This window comes from Neolamprologus multifasciatus, chromosome 16 (genome assembly GCF_963576455.1).
Source record: "Neolamprologus multifasciatus chromosome 16, fNeoMul1.2, whole genome shotgun sequence".
Classification (NCBI taxonomy): domain Eukaryota; kingdom Metazoa; phylum Chordata; class Actinopteri; order Cichliformes; family Cichlidae; genus Neolamprologus; species Neolamprologus multifasciatus.
The window spans coordinates 24,380,663-24,402,226 of record NC_140454.1 but is presented as its reverse complement, the minus strand read 5'-3'; the positions used below and the strand labels follow the sequence as shown (position 1 = coordinate 24,402,226).

Sequence of the window (21,564 nt, the reverse complement as noted above, 5' to 3'; positions counted from 1 at the left end):
TGTGTGTGAATGGGTGGGTGACTGGATGTGTAAAGTGCTTTGGGGTCCTTAGGGACTGAGTAAAGCGCTATACAAATGCAGGCCATTTACCATTTACCATTTCTTTCCAAACTTCTTAGACTACAATAAAGTTCTTCAGGTTTTTACAGTCAATAATCCACAGCATCAAATATAGGATTTATATTGTTACCATTTAACAGAGAGGAATACTGAAGGCATAGAGTTGGATTAATTATATCCTAACATGTTAAAGCATCAGCTAAGATTACCTTATTGTCAATTGGATACTACCACAAGTCAGTATATAAAAGTGTAAATACATAAATATTACTATTACATTCCTAGATGTTTATAACAATATTATATATATATATATATATATATATATATATATATATATATATATATATATATATATATACTTACTTTATATAAACTTTCTATAAAATATTACATAGACTATATATACATTGATTCTGTTGTAAAATACAACTTTGATCCAGTTTGCTTGACTTCTAATACTATATTATAATATTATGAATTGGTACTGCCTCATAGGCATATGTTTTTTGTTCCTCATTATTATACCTATATCATATATATGTAAGATAATACTTTGTTATTACTTTGATATTAAGCTGGTAATAACTTGCTATTTCCATATTAATAACATGTTTCCACCATTAGTACATGACTGTTACCACATTTTTCCATATTATTATTAGTAGAACGCACAACCCAGATACGTTTAGCTGATGTTCGCTGTGTTTAGTTATAAAATCTCACAGTTTAGTATATCAAGATTAAATTAAATAACAAAATTCATTGTTAGTCTACAGCAGAATAACCAGGTTTATTAAATAAAGGGCTTAAGTGCCCAGCAGTTAGTTTATGTCCCTACATACACAATTCTAATATCACTGTTTCTGCCAAATAATTTTTGAGCATGCTTTCTTTTAATTATATCTTTTGGACAAACTGTTGCTAATATAACTGCAATTCTTTCATTTTGTGTTTCAGACCAATAGTCACACAATTTCACACCACCCAACCAAGTTATACAGGCAAACAGAGTTTCCATCAGCTGCAGTCTAGACACTAGAGACTGCATTCTATCACCGGTCCTGATATGGTGCTATGTTTAACAATGATGCTGCAGGTGCAATCACCTAAATCTTATTATGTGTCTGAATTTGGAAATAGTTAATTCAATCATGCAGTACTTCCAAGTAGCCAAGCTGTGCATTGTACTATTTGGATAGTAAGAACCAAATGTAAGTCGTGCACACCAGCGTTAGCATTCCTATACCTGTATAAGAAACATCACCCAAAATTGCCATCTGAGGTCAAAAGCAGGTGAAAGAATGCTCTGAATGTCATAGTCCTCTCATGCTTTTAGTACTGGCTTTCTATTGCCTTGTGTTTCCCTTACTCCCTTTCCTTTTTTTCTGTCCCTCTGTTTGTGTATGTCTTGTCTCCCTGTGAATCCCTGGAGGCGTGACTCTCCATCGAGACAGATGATACACGTGTGTCATTATTCAATCAACCACCTACAGTATATATACACTTGTCATCCACCCCTTGCCAGACTGTCAAATAAATTACTGCAGTAGATGGCATTCAGGCTCCTTGTTGAAACTCTAGTTAACTAATTCCACATTGTCTTTGTTCTCCCAACCTCCAGTATGTGCCAACCAGCTACCAGTTAACCCGATCTTTTACAATCTATCCTCGGCTTTGACTCTGCCCGCCACTCTCCATCTGAAACTCCAGCATCAGCTACCAACCACCTCCAGTTACACACCCTGCCTGCCACTATCCACCGTCTCCTCCAGCATCAGCCTCCTGTAGTCAATCCACTCTACTGATCTAGGATCCACCTCTGCAGAGTATTAAACTGAGTATTTTGCATTTGCGTCAACTAGTGTTTCGTCTAAAACCTTAACACTAAATGTTTTTCTATTTCATAAATGTTTCACACACATATCTCACATATCTCATCTCCTATATCACATAAGTCCTGCTGTACTGACTCTTATAAGGCAATCCTCACCTGTGCAGTAAACAGCCTAACTACCTCCCTCACATTTCACTTTGCTAAGGTCTTGTGCTCCCTGGATGCGCGTGTTTGTGTGTCAGGGTAAGCATTGTGCAATAGCAGGCAGCCAGCTGTCAACAGGGTGGAGTTAAAAGGCCTGGGGGATTTGAACACTCCCGTCCTGCCAAGCTCACTGTCTGCCAGGACAATGGGATGTTTCCCTCTCTTCCACCATCCCTCTCTCCCCACCGTTGCTAAAATCTCAGCAGACAGGAAAGCTCCTCCTACTGCTCCTCCACTTCTGTCAGTGTGTGTCCATTCTCTCCCTTTATCTCTCTCTGCCTCTATCGGCCATTATCTCACCTTCTCTATTCTCTCCATCGAGGAGAATCCACCCACCTCCCCTCCTGCAGAGCAACCCCACTGCCATCAATCAACTCCTATTCTAGGGGGAGATTGGTATCACCACCTCCTTCCTTTCTCTCTTCACTGTCTACTCCATCCAGCCTTTACACTTTTCCCTCTCCTTTATCTCCCCTCCTGTTCTATCTTCTCTTTCTTCCTCTCTAACGTTGTCTTCCTCTAAGGCCCTCGGTCTTTAATCTCTATTGTCTTCAACGTCAAGCAAACAGTTTATGTTTTGGCCTACACGCCCCTGATTAAAATGCATTATGTGAGTAAACACAGCTCACAGATTGTAAAAGTAGATGTGGCACACCAGCCTACTCCTCTTAGTTTGCAAGTTTGTCACTCCCACACAAGGCCCTTTTACGCTGTGTTTGTACTTGGAGTGGAGATACTGTTAAAAACTAATTAACAACAGTTGACAAACCATTGAACAAGGCACTAAATTACAACGTTGTATACTCAGGAAGGTGTCTAGTTGTCTTTAGTAAGTGTAGCAGTAAAGATTTAACAATATGGTTTTTTGTTTTCGAGCAAATTAAACTTACCTTGTCAATGTAGTCAATAAATGCTGTAAATACAAATATGCCATTTGTTCATATGTTGGCGTTTAAGAAGCTAGAGCTCATCACTTGTTTGATTAGCTCATGCTTATAGGACTTGGAAAGTGTAGGTAACTGCAGGTAAGAATACCATTCACTCCTAAGATAAGTTTTCAAGTAGTTGTCAGACAAATAAAAGACCCCAGACTGAAATGCTTTCAGGTTTAAATGTATATATTGAATAATCTGGGCCTAAATTTTGACATAAAAACATCAAAGGAAGAGCTGCAGCCTTTTTGAGGATTTCCCCTGCAAATATTGCATCCTGCAGGACAATCTAAACTAACAGCATCTCCACAATGACTTGGCTTTGTCTTTCTGTAAAAGACAAATACACTTTTCCACCCTGGAGAGCTCTCAGACATGGCCCCCGTCTATCTCAGTGACAGCTAAATGGCTTTTTAATTAAAGGAGAATTAGTCCGGTTAAACTGTAATTTAATGCACATATGAAGTCGTAATGACAGTCAGTGAATCATCAATGAAGACGAGGCAGCTGAACAAAAGCCATGTAATTCATCCAGAGACTCTCTAATGTTCCGTTTCACACCAGATAAGTCCTAAAGACGAGACTGGATTTACGGCCACAGCAAATTCTCTGAGAACACTGGAGTAATCCACCAGCTCTATAGACAAAGTAATAACTTACCAGACTGTCTGGCATAGACAAGTATAGAAATATTTAATGTGAATGTACAATGAATTGATTCAAGTTTAATCAGACAAAATGATAACATGACTATTTCTCTCTCTCTATTTATGATGATGGTGATTACAGCTGTCAGTTCTCCCATAAGTCTGATCACATCAAAAAGGTTGACTAACCTCACTGCAGTTATACATGCGGCTATTATGTCTAATGACTCATGTCCAAGGTAGGAGGTAATGCCTTTAGCCAGCTTGCTTTTGCACATCTTCAGCATGTTTTCAGCAGCTCACAATTGTGAAAAGTTTATTTTTTTAGTCATCTTATTATACTACATGAATCCATGCTGTAGTGTTAGCACAATTCCAGCAACATGCAAAAGATCCTGGGTTTGATTCTGGACAAGCTACAAACCCAGTAGTAGTGTTAGCCACAAGTCTGGGAGGGTTGTATTAGAAAGGGCATCAATGCCAAATCAAACACACTTAAAATACCTCTTTCTACTTCTTCTTCTTCTTTTTAAATTTACCATACAAAAGCTCTGTCTGTGTGTTTATTTCTTTGTCCAAGAACTCCCACTATGCCGTCAGAAGTTGAGCAACTAAACACGGCACACAGGTACAGCCAAAGGTTCTTATCTGTAACAGAAATTATGATGTCAGCATGTTTCCTAGCACCCACCTGACAATGGACTAAAAGGAACCTTTATGATTTTACAGCACAACATAAATCATTATATTATTTTTATTTCACAAAATGAATACCTAATTTATGTTCAGAAAGGATTAATTATACAAAACTTGGATTATGCATAATATATTATGATGCCATCATACTGCCTGGTAATCACCTAGCAACAAGCTCAAATTACCTGTACCTTTCTACCTAGAGTTTATGCACCTACCACACAATATGACAGCAACCAATCATTTTAATTTTATAACAATAACAACTAATTTATGCCCAAAAAAGCTGAACCATGCGTGCCTGGCAACCTCTTAACAATGGGAGGAAATTAGTCTTTTTACAAGTTTTTCAAATTAAGTATACTGTATGAACATCAAACACTGCTGTAGCATTAAGTATATACTAGTCATTGTAACATTACCCTGCCATTATCAGATTGTCTATAAACCAGGCTGTCCTTCAGTCACATGATGTAGTTTGTGCACCTGCACACATCCAAATTTCTCTGGTCACATCTTTTAGATAGTGGATTGATTTTCATCACACCCACCTTTCTAGATGAATGACTAAAATGTGTTGTGCAGTAAAGTGAACTCATGTCTTTAACGTTATCATTGTTCTGTTAATAAATTCACTGGAATGCATTTTATATTTTCATTTCTAACTCATAAACATTTGTGCCATCTGCCTGTGAAGTTAAAGACGGAAGGTGTTAATCTGATTGTCGAAGCACACTCTGTGACGATCGTGCTTAAAACACTTTTTTTTTCTGGTGTACTCACGTGTACAAGCCATAGTTGGAGGATCTTTCTCAGCCCTGAAGAAGCCTTTCTCACAACGGCAGATAGCAGATGCTTCTCCATAGCTGAAACTATGCGGAGGGCACTTTGAACATTTAATGTTTCCAGCATATGCCTTGTAGAAGCCTGGACGACATGCTGAGGATGACAGACACACAATGTGGCAGTCTGTAAGTGCAAAGCCAGACCTTCATATAGACGTACAGGTAGAAATATTTCATGCAAACATCACATAGCTTGATAATATTATGCAAAGAAAGAGGCCCTGAAGGGAGACAGTTTATGCTGCAATCCATCAGAAATTCAGACTTTAAATAGATTCATGAAACTCATGTTTTCTATTTAAACAGTGAAACAGGGAGACCATCTGCTTTGGGTTTAGGAATATTTGCTCAAAGTATTAAAAAGTAAGATTTTTTTATTTTCCACAAAAACAAAGACAGAAAGAAACATTGAAATCATCTCTAACTCTGACAACACTTGTAATACAAAAATTCCCACGTTTTTGTTTCCTTTTCGGAATAACAAAAATGGATTAAAACCGAGGGTATTGATTATCAAAACATAATACCAACTTTAGTTTTATTGCCAGCATTTAATTCCCAATAAATAATTCAAGCTTAGGGAAAGGTGATGAAACAAAAGCCCTTCGAGTCAGTTGTACCACCTGTCACACAACTCACGGCTGTTTAGTTTTGAATTTCCAATGACTTCAATCAAAACACAGCATTGTCTTGAAGCTAGAAAGGAACCACAGTTGTACTAAAACCAATAAATGTGTGATAGCTGTGCAAAAACTTTTCTCAATATTTATCCACCAAAAACACATGGACAAAAAAACAACAGAATACAACAACAGTTAATATTTTTTGTTAAGCATTGGCTTAATTTGTGAAGACACAACACAAGGGAGCAGTTTATCTCTGCAGTTTTAACATCTGGTGTCTTTGGTGAATTAAGGACTTGCAAAATTGTCCTATTTTATTTCAAACCACAATCTCTTCTTAAACTTAAGTGCATCTGTTAAAACATGAATAAATGCACACACACACAAGTGAAAATGAACAAACTACATCTATTGACAGGTCAGCTCTAACTTCTGGTTTCACGTGGATCAAGAAGCTCAGTCCACTGGGTCAAAGTCCAGCGCGTGAGTCACTGATCCATCACAGCCTTCTCCCTATATGGGCTTTGTTGGTCTTTATTCTAACTCATCTGACTTTCTAAGGCTTTTCTGAAAGACATAAGGATTTTTTTTCCATTGCCAAATAAATACTGCTCCTTATACCACAGCAGACTAAACAATACAAAGTACAATGCAGCAAATCTACTGATAAATCTTTTACTCCATTTAACGTTGCCTTGAACAATTTTCAAAAGATTATGATGATTATAAGAAATCATGTCCAATAGGTCTTTTTTGACAGAAGACATTTTGACATGCCACTGTTACAGGGTTTAAATAGTGTGATTACTGAATACTTGAATTCCATTTAGCTGTTTCCTTTTGATTTATTGTTAATGCTGGCTCACTTTGACATTGTCAGGGCTTACTCAGAACTTTCAATAGAAAAGAGCCATAACTAAGTCGGCAGTGACATTAGTGTTTTTTCCTACCATGACAGTTCAAAATGTCTGATGCAGTGAAAAAGAAATATTTAGAATATCATAAACAGCAACTGAGCAGATGAATTGTGTGTTAATATTTTATAAGCCATTTATTTACACCAACAAGTAAAAACTTTTTAAAATGCAACACAGAACTGCCCACTAGAGATATGTAAAAAACCCCAAAAACAAACACTTTCCACCCAAAGCTAAGCTTTATTGTGAGCCAAGGAGTCATTCACAAGAGGTCAGTGAGTGTGCCAAACATTCCAGGTATGAGGGAGGCAAAAAATACAAAAAACAGGCAAGAAGTGACACATGAGAAAACTAATGAAAAAACATCCAAACAAGAGGTACAGGAATGACTTGAAAGCTTAACTGCTGTGAGTAAAAAGCCAATCTGTTAAGGAACAAAGAGAAGCAGGGAGGGGGGGGGGGGGTGTACATACTCACAGTGATGATTGATTGGATGATTGAACACAGGTGAGAATAATCGGAGCGGAGCAAGTAATCACAGGGGTGGGAAATGAACCAAAGTCTGTCAGGAAAACTCAACGGAGTGAAACGAACAGAGGTCTTTTCAAAATAAAATCACATTGTTTTGCATTATATTAAGCTCTTCTGGAAGCACTTAGAGTTAATTAAGCTACTTGCTGAAATTTTGTAGTTATGCTTGTAAAATTCAGGGAAAGACTTGAAGGATATAAATAAAATATGGCTTGCATTTAGGGGCGGAGTAGTTTGGTATGTATGTATGTATTAATAAAAAAAGGAACATATCTGTCAGATCAGACATGTGCGGTGCAGACATGGCTTAAAGCAGCGATTTGCTACACCTTTTCCTAAAACACATAGTTGTTGTTGTAAAACGAGTCTGCTCTAGTTATAATCCAGGACTAACTGCTGGACTTATTCCAGAAGCTCAAGAAAATTCCCATTTTCATGCTACAGGAGCGAGAAAACGGAATCTTTCATTTTCAAAATACATTTTCTAAAATAAATTGAAGGATTTGAAACCACCAGCACAGGTTAGATTGATAGTAAAGACCTTAAGTCTAAATAAATGTAGTAGTAAAAATTAAACAATACAGTTACTTCCCTTCTTTAATATTAAAAATCACAGGCAACTAGCTGAAATAGAAAGGCTTATGAGAGTCTTAGCCCTAAGGGATTCACTAAAGCTTTCTTTTAATAGTAGTATTTCCAATCTCCAAAGCACTTCCATGTCAAAGAAACACACAAACTCTTGTCTGGAGAGACTTCCATTGCTGCTAGTTTTCACATTGATTTAACAAGGTAACATAACGTGAGCCATTTGAAAGGATTCACCTTGAAGCACTGAGAGCCTCCGTGTCTCTCCATTGCTGCTTGTGATAAATGGAGCTGTAGGGAGGGCAAGGAAATGCCTGAAACCACAACTGTGCTGATCAAATGGGGACAATTAGGACAGGGACAAAGAGGTTAACACGCACACAGGGAACACAGCGCACACTGTCAGGGCTAATAGTAATGTTTTTAGCGTAGTCTCATTCTTGTTCAATGAAGGAGTATTTTTTAAATCCTTTCATTTGAAACATTTCCTTTTTTTATTCATCATCATTCCTCTTAGAGAATAAGAACAAAAGGTTTACATTTAGTTTAAAGCTGTTTTAGTCGAGCTATTCAAACTGTTATTCGTCTTCAAAACTCTATTTAATGTTGACTCACACACACACACACACACACACACACACACACACACACACACACACACACACACACACACACACACACACGTATGCAGCAAATAAACACACAGAAGCTATCTGTATGAATATGATAAGTGGCATCCCCTATGGCATACCAAGGCTGCCTTTATCATTAACCTCTGATACTGACATGTCCTTGAGTCAAAAACCGTCAGTCAACTCCCCCACCCTGCAAGACCCCGCTTTAGACTCTGTCAACCTAATGACGCCTCTCTGCGACCTTCGCTGAACTGAGGGGATGTTCCTTTTCGAACCCCGTGGTTTCCTGCTGCAGTATGACCAGCCAGGCTCTTTGCCAAGGCCACAGTGGCACTGTACAGGGGTTGACCATGTGTCACTCGAGGATGGACATGCCTGGTGGCCAGGACGTATTCATGTGTTGGGATGAACACGCATAAACACATGCAACAGCTGAAGTGGCAGGAGCAGCATGTCGAAGTCAACTGGACAGCTGGTCAAATGTGAAAAACATGTGAACATTTTGGCCGGAGAAAGAAAAGCTGCAGTATGTCCAGTGCCACTGCTGATCCATCCGTCAAAGACGCCCATTTCCACTTTATATAAAAGCATGAAAGTGTATATGTGATAGCACCAGTGCAGTAAACAGTAAACCTCTCATACTGCCCTCATGACATGCAACACACAGATTTTTTTTAAAAAAAGGCTTTTGACATAGTCAGTACTTTAGACTGCTGAATTTCTGGTAACTAGGTAGGAGAACTAAGACAAAATAGCAGCAGGGGAAGTAGACAGCCAAGCAAGACTGAGTGTGCATGTGTGTAATGTTTCTGTGTGTGTTACTACAATGAATTTATTGTAGTGGAATTTATACAACATTTGGGCCTATGAAGGCCCGGTTGTATAAATTCCACTATTTCACACTGAAAAAGAAGAAAAAAGAATACAAGTCTGGGTATTATTTTCTGGGAAGCACAACTAACTGTACTAACAAATGCACGTGCGCATCTGTGAATAACAGGCAAATATTACACAGTAAGAATGCAATTATATATCTTGATAATGGTACAGGTGATTTATAGCAATATTGCTGTCGCTACCATTTCAAATATTAAAAGTACAGTTAAAAATCAGTACAAAATAAATTAACATTGATTTTCAAAACTCATTTCTAAAGAATAAAGTTACGTTTAGACTATCAATGTGTCTCCTATAATCGTAATAACCCGACCTCCTGTCTAAAGTGTCTCAGGAGATAACATAATGAAAATTTACATCCGCTCATTACATTGCGGTAAAATAGGGGTTTCATATAAGTTATTGATATTTGCTAAAACAGTGTCCAATACTAGTGTATGTATGGATCTGAATTTTGTGTATTGCAAATACTGTCCTATGATATAAGCCCATGTTAAATACATAAACGATATATTTGAAATCTCAGAGAAAGCACATTCAGATCTAGCAAATGAGAAACTTAGCAGACATTACACAATTTTACTATTTTCCTACCTTAACACACATCCTTGTTGAGCTGACTTTGTTTTCTGTCATAAAAATGTAAGCCCATGTCCTACCCATCTCAATACATGTCCATCTTTCAGACCCAGTGGAGTGGATTTCCCAATCTTGTAAAATATGTAATTATACGTGTAATGCCTTATATCTATGAATTATGTTTTACTTTTAATATCTTATTAAGCTGATGCTTAAGCAGGAAATCTTCACCCAAAATACTTCAGAAGAAAAAAACCAAACATGTTAAGATTTTCTTCCATTTGACCAAACAGTACACTTCAGAAGCAAGTAAATGATAGCTGAGCGGGGGAGTGCGAGAATAGGATGCTGCTGACCGACTGCCCTTTGGGTCTTCAAACTAATTCTAGACCTTCAGCCCAAGGTTAATGAGATCTGGAAGCCATCCACAACATCTTCATGCCCAAGGCTCAGAGCTCCAAATCTGGGCCCTGAGACACAGAAGCAGTAGATTGTTCGGTAAGTTCACTGGACCTCAGCAACACCAGAGCAACTGGCAGGCAGATCATATTTGAAGAGGAGGCCTGTCTGTCTGCATCTGCCTGGCTGCCTCTCTTTATTGCTGGGATGTCTGCTTAGCATGCTTCTTTCATTAGTTAGAAAAACACATTTTCTAAGTAGTTTGTATTTTTTAAAGTAGTTGGAAATGTATTTATATTTTACTGAGATACCTAAAATACTCCTGAACAAGATACGTTCTGATAGATGGCTTATTTAACATGAGAACAGCCCTGTACAGTACTCCTGAATTACATCAGTGAGCATGGGCATGTAAAACATATAGGGCCGTCCCAAGGCCAAGCTTTGGACCATTTACTCTTACCCAAGTGTTTTTATTGTGTGATCCTAAACACACCTTTCACATAATTCAACGTTTCTTGTCCTTATATCACATTTGATAGCTTAAGATGTTGTAGAAAGAGTTTCAGAAAATAAACGATTTTTAGAAAAAAATGGCAGTGAATTACAAACAAATAAATAAAAAGTAAATAAAACCATGTATTTCATCAGACCTTGAAATTCAGAGTATAGATTTGTACACTGCTACTTGTTTAATACTTATGTCCAGAACCGTTCTCCTTTAATTAAACATCAATATGAACCCTATAGCCGTCTGGACAAATGGAACACTGCCTGCATAGTCACTTGTCTTCATTTCATTTAAAAAAGGAAACAATGCAGTAGTTGTTCAATGAGCAGTAAGATCTGAATTACTTTTGGAGCTGTTACACATTCAGTCATTTGGACATTTCGATTATTTGGAAAGGAAACAACTCTTATGCCAAATCATTAGTCATTCATTAAATTATGATTTCTGTAGTCGAACCTTGTAGTGAAACCTGTACTCAGCGGATCTAGTTCCTCATGTGTTTCTTAAATGAATAAAAGCAACAAATAAAAAGTAATCAAGTAAGTTTTTGGACATGGAGTGACTTTGTAATAACAAGGATCTCAAAATTTGCTGTACTTGTTAAGAGATAAGATAAGATAAAACTTTATTAATCCCTCGGGTAGGTTCCTCTGGGAAATTTGTTAATTGTTAATTGTTGTTGAATTATTATCAATAATTGTAGTTAAAAATTTATTGTATACATGTAAAAGTGGGCTATAGTTAAATGGAAAAAGTCTGCCTTTGCCTAGCTCATATGAAGGCCGGCATCTAACTACACCCAACTGCCACACTAAAGAAAAATGCTATTTATGCAAGTTTTCATGTACATTTTATCTATTTGTTAATAGAAATAGGCTATGCAATATTGTTTTAGCAGGCTATATGTAGTGTTCACTTAGTTATGCTGAATTCATCGAATTTCACTTTATTTTAGGTGAAAATAATATTTATACTTAAAGTCTGCATGTGGTAATATTTAGTTGAAGATCTTAGGACAATTTGAGTGCTGCAACACTAAAGTCAGGTTTAGAGGAACTCAGTGAGTCTTTGCAGTGTACAGCCGATGGTGGTGGGTTCCTCTCCCGATGATCAGCGAAGAAGAACAATTCCAAGAGGAGCACAATTCTGCAGCATTTACTTGCAGAACCACATCAACAAATGTTGCAGAATAGTTCAGCTCTTGAAATCAAAGGCAGTGTGGTGAGGAGGCGATGCAAAGGATGAAAGATCATTGCGGAGATGATGGCGTTAAGTGAGATGCAGCTCATAACTTATTGCATATGAGGGCAAAAAATGGAAGAAGAGCTCTATTTTCAGTTTCATCCCATAAAAAAATATTACTCCCCTCAGTGTTTCTTCTGCCAAAACTATGGAACAATAATAACAATGTAAAAAAAAGCCGTATTGCTTATTCTCTGCGCTGACAGAGTATGCATTTTGTCCACACATATCTACACTAGTGGAACAGTAGTGCCTGCCTCCCATTTTCCTTCTTCATACCAAATCATATTCCACTCCATCGGGAGAAAATTACAGTCATGCAATATGATAGTCATGCTCACTTCCAAACAAAACAAAAATGCCTGCCAGTAATACTGAGTTATATAGAGATGATACAGTACCATGATACAAGACTTCATGTCTGTGGGTGAGCATACTCCAGCTTGTGTTCTCACAGTACTTCTAGTTTTAACACAATATGTATTGCCTACTAACACTGCAGATGACGAAAAGTCACACCTCCCAAAAAAGCAGCAGCAGTGGCACTCTGAAACCCACGTCTAATAGTTTCACATGTAATCAAGAACAACACTCTCAAACACTATAATATGAAAAGCCCTCTTCTCAGTTTCAGTCTGTCTCTCTTATTCATCCGACTTACTCACTCTCTTCATTAGCTGAAGCAGTGAGTGTCATGATTTGTAGTTGAGGACTAGCAGGCCTCTCAAACATACCTTCGTTTAAGTGCTGAGAACACAGCCCTTGATTATACTCTGTTTCGGACACAGACAGCTGGAGACACCATGGCGCAGTAGTAATATGTTAAACTTCTCTGAAATCTGATGACTGGGGTGTTGATGTGTTTTAATGTAAAGTGTCCATGGCAGACATTAGGCGTCTGCGTGGACTGTCTGATGACTAAGGCCTTAATAAAGAAACAAAGAAAGCCTCTTAATCTAAAAGTATTTTGAATACGTAAAATTTGAAAATCCTTCTTTCTTCGATAATCATGATCATTAGTTATTGTTGTCATCAATAGATTGGCAGCTGCAACACTCAGACCAGGTACTAAAAATATGTGTAAGGATATAGCATGCATTTGTCAAGTACATGTGATCTGAGTTTATATTTCTATCTATTTATGTGACATTTCAACAAATTGCTCAAATTATGATGACCTGTTTGCAAAATGCCATTTCAGCCAATTCTTGTTTTTAGGCCAGCTGCTGTCACTACTTCTTCTTTTTTTTGTTGCGATGAGGCAAAGGCCGGCTGTCAGTCATTCTCCACCCACCCACACAAAAAGCATCATTCAGTATTCTTTCATGTATTCTCTATAACAAGTGAATGTCACATTTTGCACATATATGGGCTTTAATTCATTACAAAATAGAGAGATAATTTCCTTTTTAAATATCAGGTAATAAAAGCAACAAGACAGAAAAAAAGCAATACAGTTAGCAGGAATAATTGCGCCTAGTTATCCCTTTCTCTGACAGCACACAGGTAGATACAAATATACTGGCAGATATTAGAAACTCTATCCACACTTCATTGCAAGTGCTTCTAATGCATCCCAGCTACCAAAAGGCAAGATGCAGGTACACTGAGAAACAGGCAGTCATTCAGATTCACAACTGTGGGCAATTTAGAATCACCAATTAATCAAAGTCCACTAATTGCATGTTTTTGGACTGTGGGAGGAAGCTTAAACCACCATGCCACCGTGCTGCTAAACTCTTATTAAGTCATAATGTACTCTTTATCAATGCATTGCTGAAGTGCATTTCTAAGATAGATAAAGGCTAGAATGAAACACTTAGAGATGGAGAAAAGCTAATTATCAACCCCACAATGAGTTGAAGCAAACACAAAAAGGCAAGGGAGAAACAGCCAGACGGTGCTGGATGGACTCATTCTGGGCTTCCTATTCCTTATATATCTGTGATGTTATCAGTGACACTGATCTTTTTATGAACTTTACAGAGGTCAGCCTCACTGATCCCTTTATAGCAATGTTTATAGCAGCACAGACAGAGTGTTGTGCCAAATGAACTAACAGAGTAGTAAAGCTTTCAAAAGACATCCGTTAACGCTGAGTGAGAGCAGAGTTTCTCTCTAAATCGTATCTTAGAGGCAAAATGCTGACTGGAAGAGGCTTTGGGGTGAACCGTTAGGGCCTTGTTTTTACAACATTAATTGGACAACCGAGACACTGCTGTGACTTGGAGTGACACATCGGTGACTTGTATTAGAATATCTCTAATGCATGATCACAGCAGTAAGTCTTCTACTGGGCTTTTTGTCCTCCCAGTGGGTGTACACCACTGAGGGCACAACAAGTGCTCAACAAGTATGAGAAGTTTAAGGTTAACAATGGGAATTTTTTTTTATGGGTCTGCGATATTCTTGCTCTCTGTAAAATGAAAAGTCCTATTTGCCAGGCCTGAAATTTTCTTTGACAAGAATAAAAAGTGAGTTTGTTAGCAGATTTATGTGACATGTTATTATTATTCCCAGAAGAGCTGTAAACTTTTATTACTGGCCAACAGACTTACAGCATTATGATATTTAGAGGACACAAATAAAAAACAAAAAAAACCCAAAACCAAGCACCAACCCCCCCCCCCCCCAAAAAAAAAACAAAACAAAAAAACAAAACTTGTATTTGTGTCCCTACTTATTTTTCAGTAAAAGTATTCAATAACCTTATTATAATATGGTACTGTGCAAAACTCTGATTTCTTTATATTCTGCTTCCAGGTATCCAGTATTATTTAAACGCGATCTTAATCAATAGTTCTAAAGTTAACTTTAACTTAGTCTTTTGTCTACACATAACAGGGAATTTAACAAATAATCAATTTCTTGTGCTATGTGTAATATGTCTGAAGGTCATTTCCTTAAGAAATACGAAAAACATCCAACACAAGACCTGAAAGACACTACACTGGAAATCAGTTGTAAAAAACTTTTTTTTTTTCCAAATGATCGTCAATAACTACAGAGGCAATCAGGAGAGAAGCACAACAGTGACGGTGTACACGCAAACCCATAAAACACTGTAGAGGTTCTGTCATGGTTTTGGGGCTGCATTTCTGCCAGAAGTGGGGTTTTATCAAAACTGATGGAATCGTGAAAGCAGAAAAGTACCATCAGACTTAATACCATCTGGAAAGTATGTGATTGGCAGCAAATTGATTTTTTCCAGCATGACAATGATCCTAAACACACTGCCAATGCAGTAAAAGCATACTTGGATAGAAAAACACACAATGGAACATCATCAGTCATGTACTGGCCTCTCCAAAACCCAGACCGCAACATTATTGAAGCAGTGTGGGATCATCTTGACAAAGAACGGAACAAAAGGGAGCCAGTAAAAAATAAAAGTGGCCATAGCAAATAATGACTTTCAGGCTTTTTAAACTTGTACAATTGTTTTCACCTTATATAATAAACCCGTTTATGTCTGCGTGTTTCAATAAACTGGTGCATCTATTTACCAACATATAAAAAAATGAGGGGCGCCTTAAGACTTGTAAATGTACAATACTGTAGTTAACATTCACATACGATTGAGAAGGTTTTGCATTATAAAACTTTTGAGCCACATAATCAATTAAATCATTCACTGGAAGAATTAGAATAAGTACGACCATGCTGACCTAGAGGAAAAAAACAGCAGACAGCAGATCATAGTTGTTCAGTTAAATGAAAGTCAACTGAACAACATTAATATTTGATTAACAAAAGTTGATTATTTTTTCCTACAAAACAAAGAAACGGTCTTGTATTTTGGAAATATTTACAGCTACCTTCTGGTACAACACTTTGTTACTTCCTCTAACGCCCTCATTTTCCTACCACTGTTTTCACTCTTAATTACTGTAATTTCATAAAAAAAAGAGAGAATGAGTGTCACGTGAGTACGCGTGGAGGTCTAATGAATTTATTATAAGGTGTTATGAAGATTAGCATGACTTAGCCCCAAACTTCCTCGCTCCCTTCCTTCCGCATGATTGATGCTGATTGTGGCTTTAACACGCTGTTAAATCGACAGCAAATCCTCTTTAGCAGAGGTCGCATTAGCATAAAGGCCTTCTTGTGGAAAATAAACAACAGCAATGTCTTCTCAAAAACAGCACAAACAAAAGAGGGAGATAATGACATGGCAGTCCTTTAGTAACATCAACAACAACATAATGGAGCTGGAGCGAAATTAAAATGGATCAGTCAATTTAAATGCCTTTGGGGTTACTCTCCCTCTCTCCTTCTATCGCTTTTAGTTTTCCTTTAAAATTCTTACTCTAATAGCCACAGGATCCATTGTGTGTGCACAGGATATTTTACATGTACTGTATAATATAAACATATGCACACTTGCACTTTTTTCCTCTCTGTGATGGAGCTTTTGAGCTGTTTTATGGACATGTGGCACTTAAAGAGAAGTTGCTGTTGACAGAATTTTTTTCTTAACAAACTAAAAAAATATATATATAACAAGAAAAACATCCTTCAAACATCCAAGTTTTTGTCCAGAAACTTAAATGTTAGTAACATAACAGAAAGCAGGTGTTGGCACAAGGTTTTATAATTCTAAAACAGCTGCACTGATGTCGCCACATGCAGAGTAGACAGTCTTGCTATGGGTGCATTGTAATGATGAAAAAAATTTACATTCTCCAAAATGACACTCGCATTGCCGAAACAAAAAGAGAAGTGGGGAAAAAGCATTGCCTGTCTAACAATTATCTCTGGTAGAGGAATTTTTTTCTTTGGCATCCTGGTGTGGGAAGACTTGGATTTAGTCGTGGAAATTAATGTTTGAGAATTCAGAGAATTATTTCGGGTTTTATGCAAAGCCGCAGTTGCAGTTCATAACAATTATGGTAATGTGTCTATGAGACTGTGAGACATATTTTCAAAAGTTACTATTTTGGCTGAGTGTATAACTTTAGACTGACATGCATAAGCAGCAACGTGTAACACTATGTTAGGAGTTAGGGCCAATGAACAGCCCAGTGGTACGCTTATTCTCTAGCTAGTATGCAGCAGGCTTTAAAGAAGGTAAACACAATGCTAATATGCACAAACCTGCAAACAAAAAACAGTCATTGGACTTTATTGAGAATGCAGAAAGACAGCAGTTAATACTTTTGATAACGGATTATTGTAAACTCTTTAAAATACAGTAAATAAAACTCATTAAGTCTCTGGGACAATAAAACACTTGGCGCTATACTAGAACTGCTCCCTGAAAGTCATGTGAAGCATCAATCCAAAAGCCTCAGTTGAACAAGGTTTTGAGATTCAACATTCAAAGGGTTTATTGTCATGTGTCACAAGAAAAAAAAAATTCTCTGTGCAATGAAATTCTTTCTTTGCTGTCCACCCACAGATGCCAATTAATATATACAATAGAAACAGAACAGATAAATACAAATAGTACAAATAAATAAATGAAGACAGAAAAGAAGACAAAATATTGAAGTGTGAAACAGAGATGCATGCAAAAGGGCTATAGCTTAATATGCTGGCTTAATATGCAGGATGACCTGATGTGCAAACCAATTATTATTACTGTTCAAAAATAAGTCAGCTGTTCAGGAGTCTGATGGCAGTGGGGAAGAAGGAGTTTAACATGTGTTAATTCAAAAAACAACATATGTCATTTAACTGATGAGAGCCGCTGAAATCTGAGGTACAGTTAAACGTTTTGATCTAAACTTTCCCCTTAAAAAACCCTATTTACTAACTAAACTGTGTTTTGACATGCATGCATTTTATTTTAACAGCTGTCTTAATGTTGTGTCTAACACCATTTAAAAAAAGGAAAAAAAGGCACAGTTTATTCAGCGTTAGTCTCTCTCTCGTTCTTTCTTGCTCTCTCTTTTGTACTTCAGCTCATTGTAAAGATGGTTCAAATAATAAATATTACCAGGCTGGAATGAACATATAGCATTTTTTACTTTAAGAACCTTGAAGAAGTTTATATTCAGTCTCTACAAGAAGTATGACTTAACAAGCAAGGTGAACTGCAAATTGGGGATTTCATGTCTTCAGTTGTATTGTTCGTGCATTTACAAGCTGAAAAATTGAACTGAAAGAAACTGATTTTAATACAAATACATGTGTGCTTAATTCAACAAATTTATGTGGTAAAAATAAGGATACATATTTGCCTTGTAGTCAACTGTTGTTGGAAGCTCTGCTTTCAACAGTTAAAACGACTGAAGCAGTTGGATTGGATTAAAGTACAAGGTAATCATGTCTTTTATGCTATGTGTATTAAATATAACACATGATAACTATTAGAATTGTCTTTCTTTAGATTTATTTATTTAGTATTTATTTATTTAAGTGTGAGAGATCAGAAAAAAGACCAACCACTTACTGTACACAACAGGTTTGTAATGATGCTACAGGAAAGCAGTAGCAAACACTACTTTAACCAAAATGTACGGTAGCGTTTGCAAGTAGTGTTGGTGCTACAAAGTAACATATTAGTGTAACCAAATTACGTTTTGTGGTAGCTCAGCACATTAGCACATTTACTAATCACTATGATATTCACTTTGAGATCCTAATTATGCTCTTGTACGTCATGGGCAGATAGAAATATTTTAGCATTTGTGCTAAAATCAGCTAATTTTAGTTTTTGAGAGGAGGAAAATGTTGGAACAGTCTACAGTTTTTGTGGCGTTAGGATACAAACCTATTATTTTATTGCATGGATGGACATGGCCAAGTTGATAAAGTGCAACTGTGTCTAGTTTTGAAACAGCTGAATTTTGCTGCTAACATAAGACTAACTCTGCAGAAGCATCTGAAGCCTGAGGTTTGTATTGTTAACTTGTAATTATATGACAACACATTTCAAGCAATGTTGCAGAGTAATGCAAAAGTAATCTAATGTTTGGTATAATGAACTGCTTTCTTCAGAAAGTAAATAAGAAATGTAATGAAGTAAACAAACAAAACAAACTATGGTCTTGCTTTGCTTCATGGTTGAAATGCTTCAGTACACTCTAAGCTTTTCTAGTCCAGTAGGAGTTTTTAACTTCAGAGGACTCGCTTGGCAAAGGACAAAAAGCACTCCAAGTGCAGTCATCTGGGATGACAGAGTGTGCCTTCATGGGACTAGCGGGAAGCATTTGCCAGTAATTAGGGAAGAATGAGCACAATTGGGGCACCAGCTTCTTTTGTTAATGATCTGAGGACAACACTCTCCCCACACACTGGCTGAAATTTACAAACACACACTTTAAAACTCACTTATGTCACCAAAATTGTTTAACCTTGTCACAGATTGGATAGTGTAGCTGGTAGTGAGAACCAGTTTCACTAAGTAACATTTTAAGGAAGTATGTGTGTGTGTGTGTGTGTGTGTTTATTACTCCCCCTGGTGCACAGTATCACCTTCCTTGCACTCAAGATAAACAGCATGCAGTACATTGCGTGTTCTATGAAAGACAAAGATATGAACAGATATAAATAGATTTTTTAATATTAAAAAATATCAAAGTTAAAATGTGAATGTGTGCTTAGCTCAAAAGATGTTTAGGGCTTTCAGCCTTGCTCTCGATTTTTATGCTACATGGCAAATTTGGGGATCATTCCACTTTTCCTCTAACTGCCTCCCATCTGCAGTAAATGAGGGAATGCAAGCTCAGAAAATAGGGGGCCTGCATGCAAAACAGTCAGAAATAAATATGCGATTGAACAGCTTTGGGCACATGCTTGTAGTGAGGGTTTGTTTTCTGACAGATTAAAAAAAAAGCAAATGTATCCTGTCTTGTGTAGACCTTTAGCAAAATTGATCCACGATTAATCCAGAAAGTCCTGTTTCTTTGAAGTAGGGTTATATAAGGGAGACCAGAGTTCCTTCAAATTGTCCTATTCTTAACAGCGTCAGTGGATTCATATTTTTGCCCTGGAAGTAAAGACCTGTAAAGACCATTTTCAGAATATTTCTACCATTTTCATTTGTACTCAAACAGTTCTTTTGGATGGGGAACACAAGTTATAGTGTACTATCACAGTAATATTATATGATTTATAACCTTACATACATGCTTCAGAGTGTGCTTGTCTTTGTCAATTTATTTTTCGTTTAGAAATGTTTCATGTTGATAGCCGAACATGTTTTAAGGCTCAGTTAACTTTCATACAATGAAACATGAAATTGCTGTTGAACTTTAACTCCCTTGTGCTGTGTTTGATTTTCAAAAGAAGTATCACCATACACTGGTGAGACTTCTGAGACTGGGGAGTGCCGATGGCTGTGTTACATACTCTGGTTAGAGTATGTAACACGATGTACTACCTGGTGTCTTTCTGCTGAGCTTTCCGGGATCATGCACAGCTATTAGTCTGAGCAGGGTGAGCAGGGTTACATTAAATATTAGATCGCGTTAGATTAAACTAGGTTTTTGTATATTTCACCCCAACAGCTATTATAACATTATGGGAATATTTAAAAGATACCTCAAAATGTTCAACTTTGCTTAATAGTAGTTAATTCTGTTGTGTTATCTGCCTTTTAAGAATATAACTACATTGTAATAAATTTATACAGTTTGTGTCAATGTAAAATGAAAATGAATTTTTATTTATGTTTTCAATATTTTTAAACCTTAAATTAAAAATTAAATTAAATCATTCACATTTAAAGAAATCCCCATAAAAAAGCTCTTAAAAACAGATAATGTACTTTTTTTAGTCTTTCACGTGGACGTCCCTTTTAAAAGTCATCCTTCGTGATGGACATCCTCTGACCTAACATTGGTATGAGTTGTGTCTTAATTACTGCAACAATACTAAGTCCAACATCTAAATGGTATTAGAGAATAATTCACTATAAATATTCCTCTGATTACTGCAAGTGGTAAAAAAAAAAAGTTACCTGTGGGCAGCACAGTACTTGTGCCATTGTGTAATGATAACAAATCAGTTGTCTGCTTCACGGCTGTGTTATTTATTTGTTCTAGTGCTTCTTATCACTGTGTGCCATGTCTATATGTTAATGCAAACTACAGCAAAAGGCTTTGTGGTCAGACCTACATTTTGTGTTTATCTAATGCAATGCCAACATGGGAGAGAAAGATAATATAAAATATGTGAATTTAAGTTGTTATTTAATGTTTTTGCTCTGTTTATGTTTTTTCTTAAACTGTGCGTGTATTCCTAATCAATCTCATGTAAATATATAGCTCTTGAAGGAATGCAACTCTAAACCAGGTTTACTGTAACTTTAATAAAACCCAAGCTTCCTTGTTTGGATGTGTCGTGTTTTGATAAACATCAGGTACTGTCTCTCTATCCAATACAAGCGGAATAGCAGCTGGTCTGTCATGCAAAGTCTCAAAAAAAGCAGCAGAAGCATGCCTTTAACTACTTTGATCTGGCGCAGTGTGATGGC

General features: G+C 36.9%; 1 protein-coding gene across 1 annotated transcript in view; it reads right to left on the bottom strand.

The window, feature by feature from the left end:
• Window positions 1–21,564, bottom strand: part of LOC146500877 (ephrin type-A receptor 6-like) — a 185,281-nt gene that overhangs the window by 86,122 nt on the left and 77,595 nt on the right. The window contains exon 4 of the mRNA XM_085136581.1: window positions 5,160–5,315. Coding sequence (XP_084992707.1) covers window positions 5,160–5,315 — 156 coding nt within the window. The remainder of the gene's footprint in view (window positions 1–5,159; window positions 5,316–21,564) is intronic.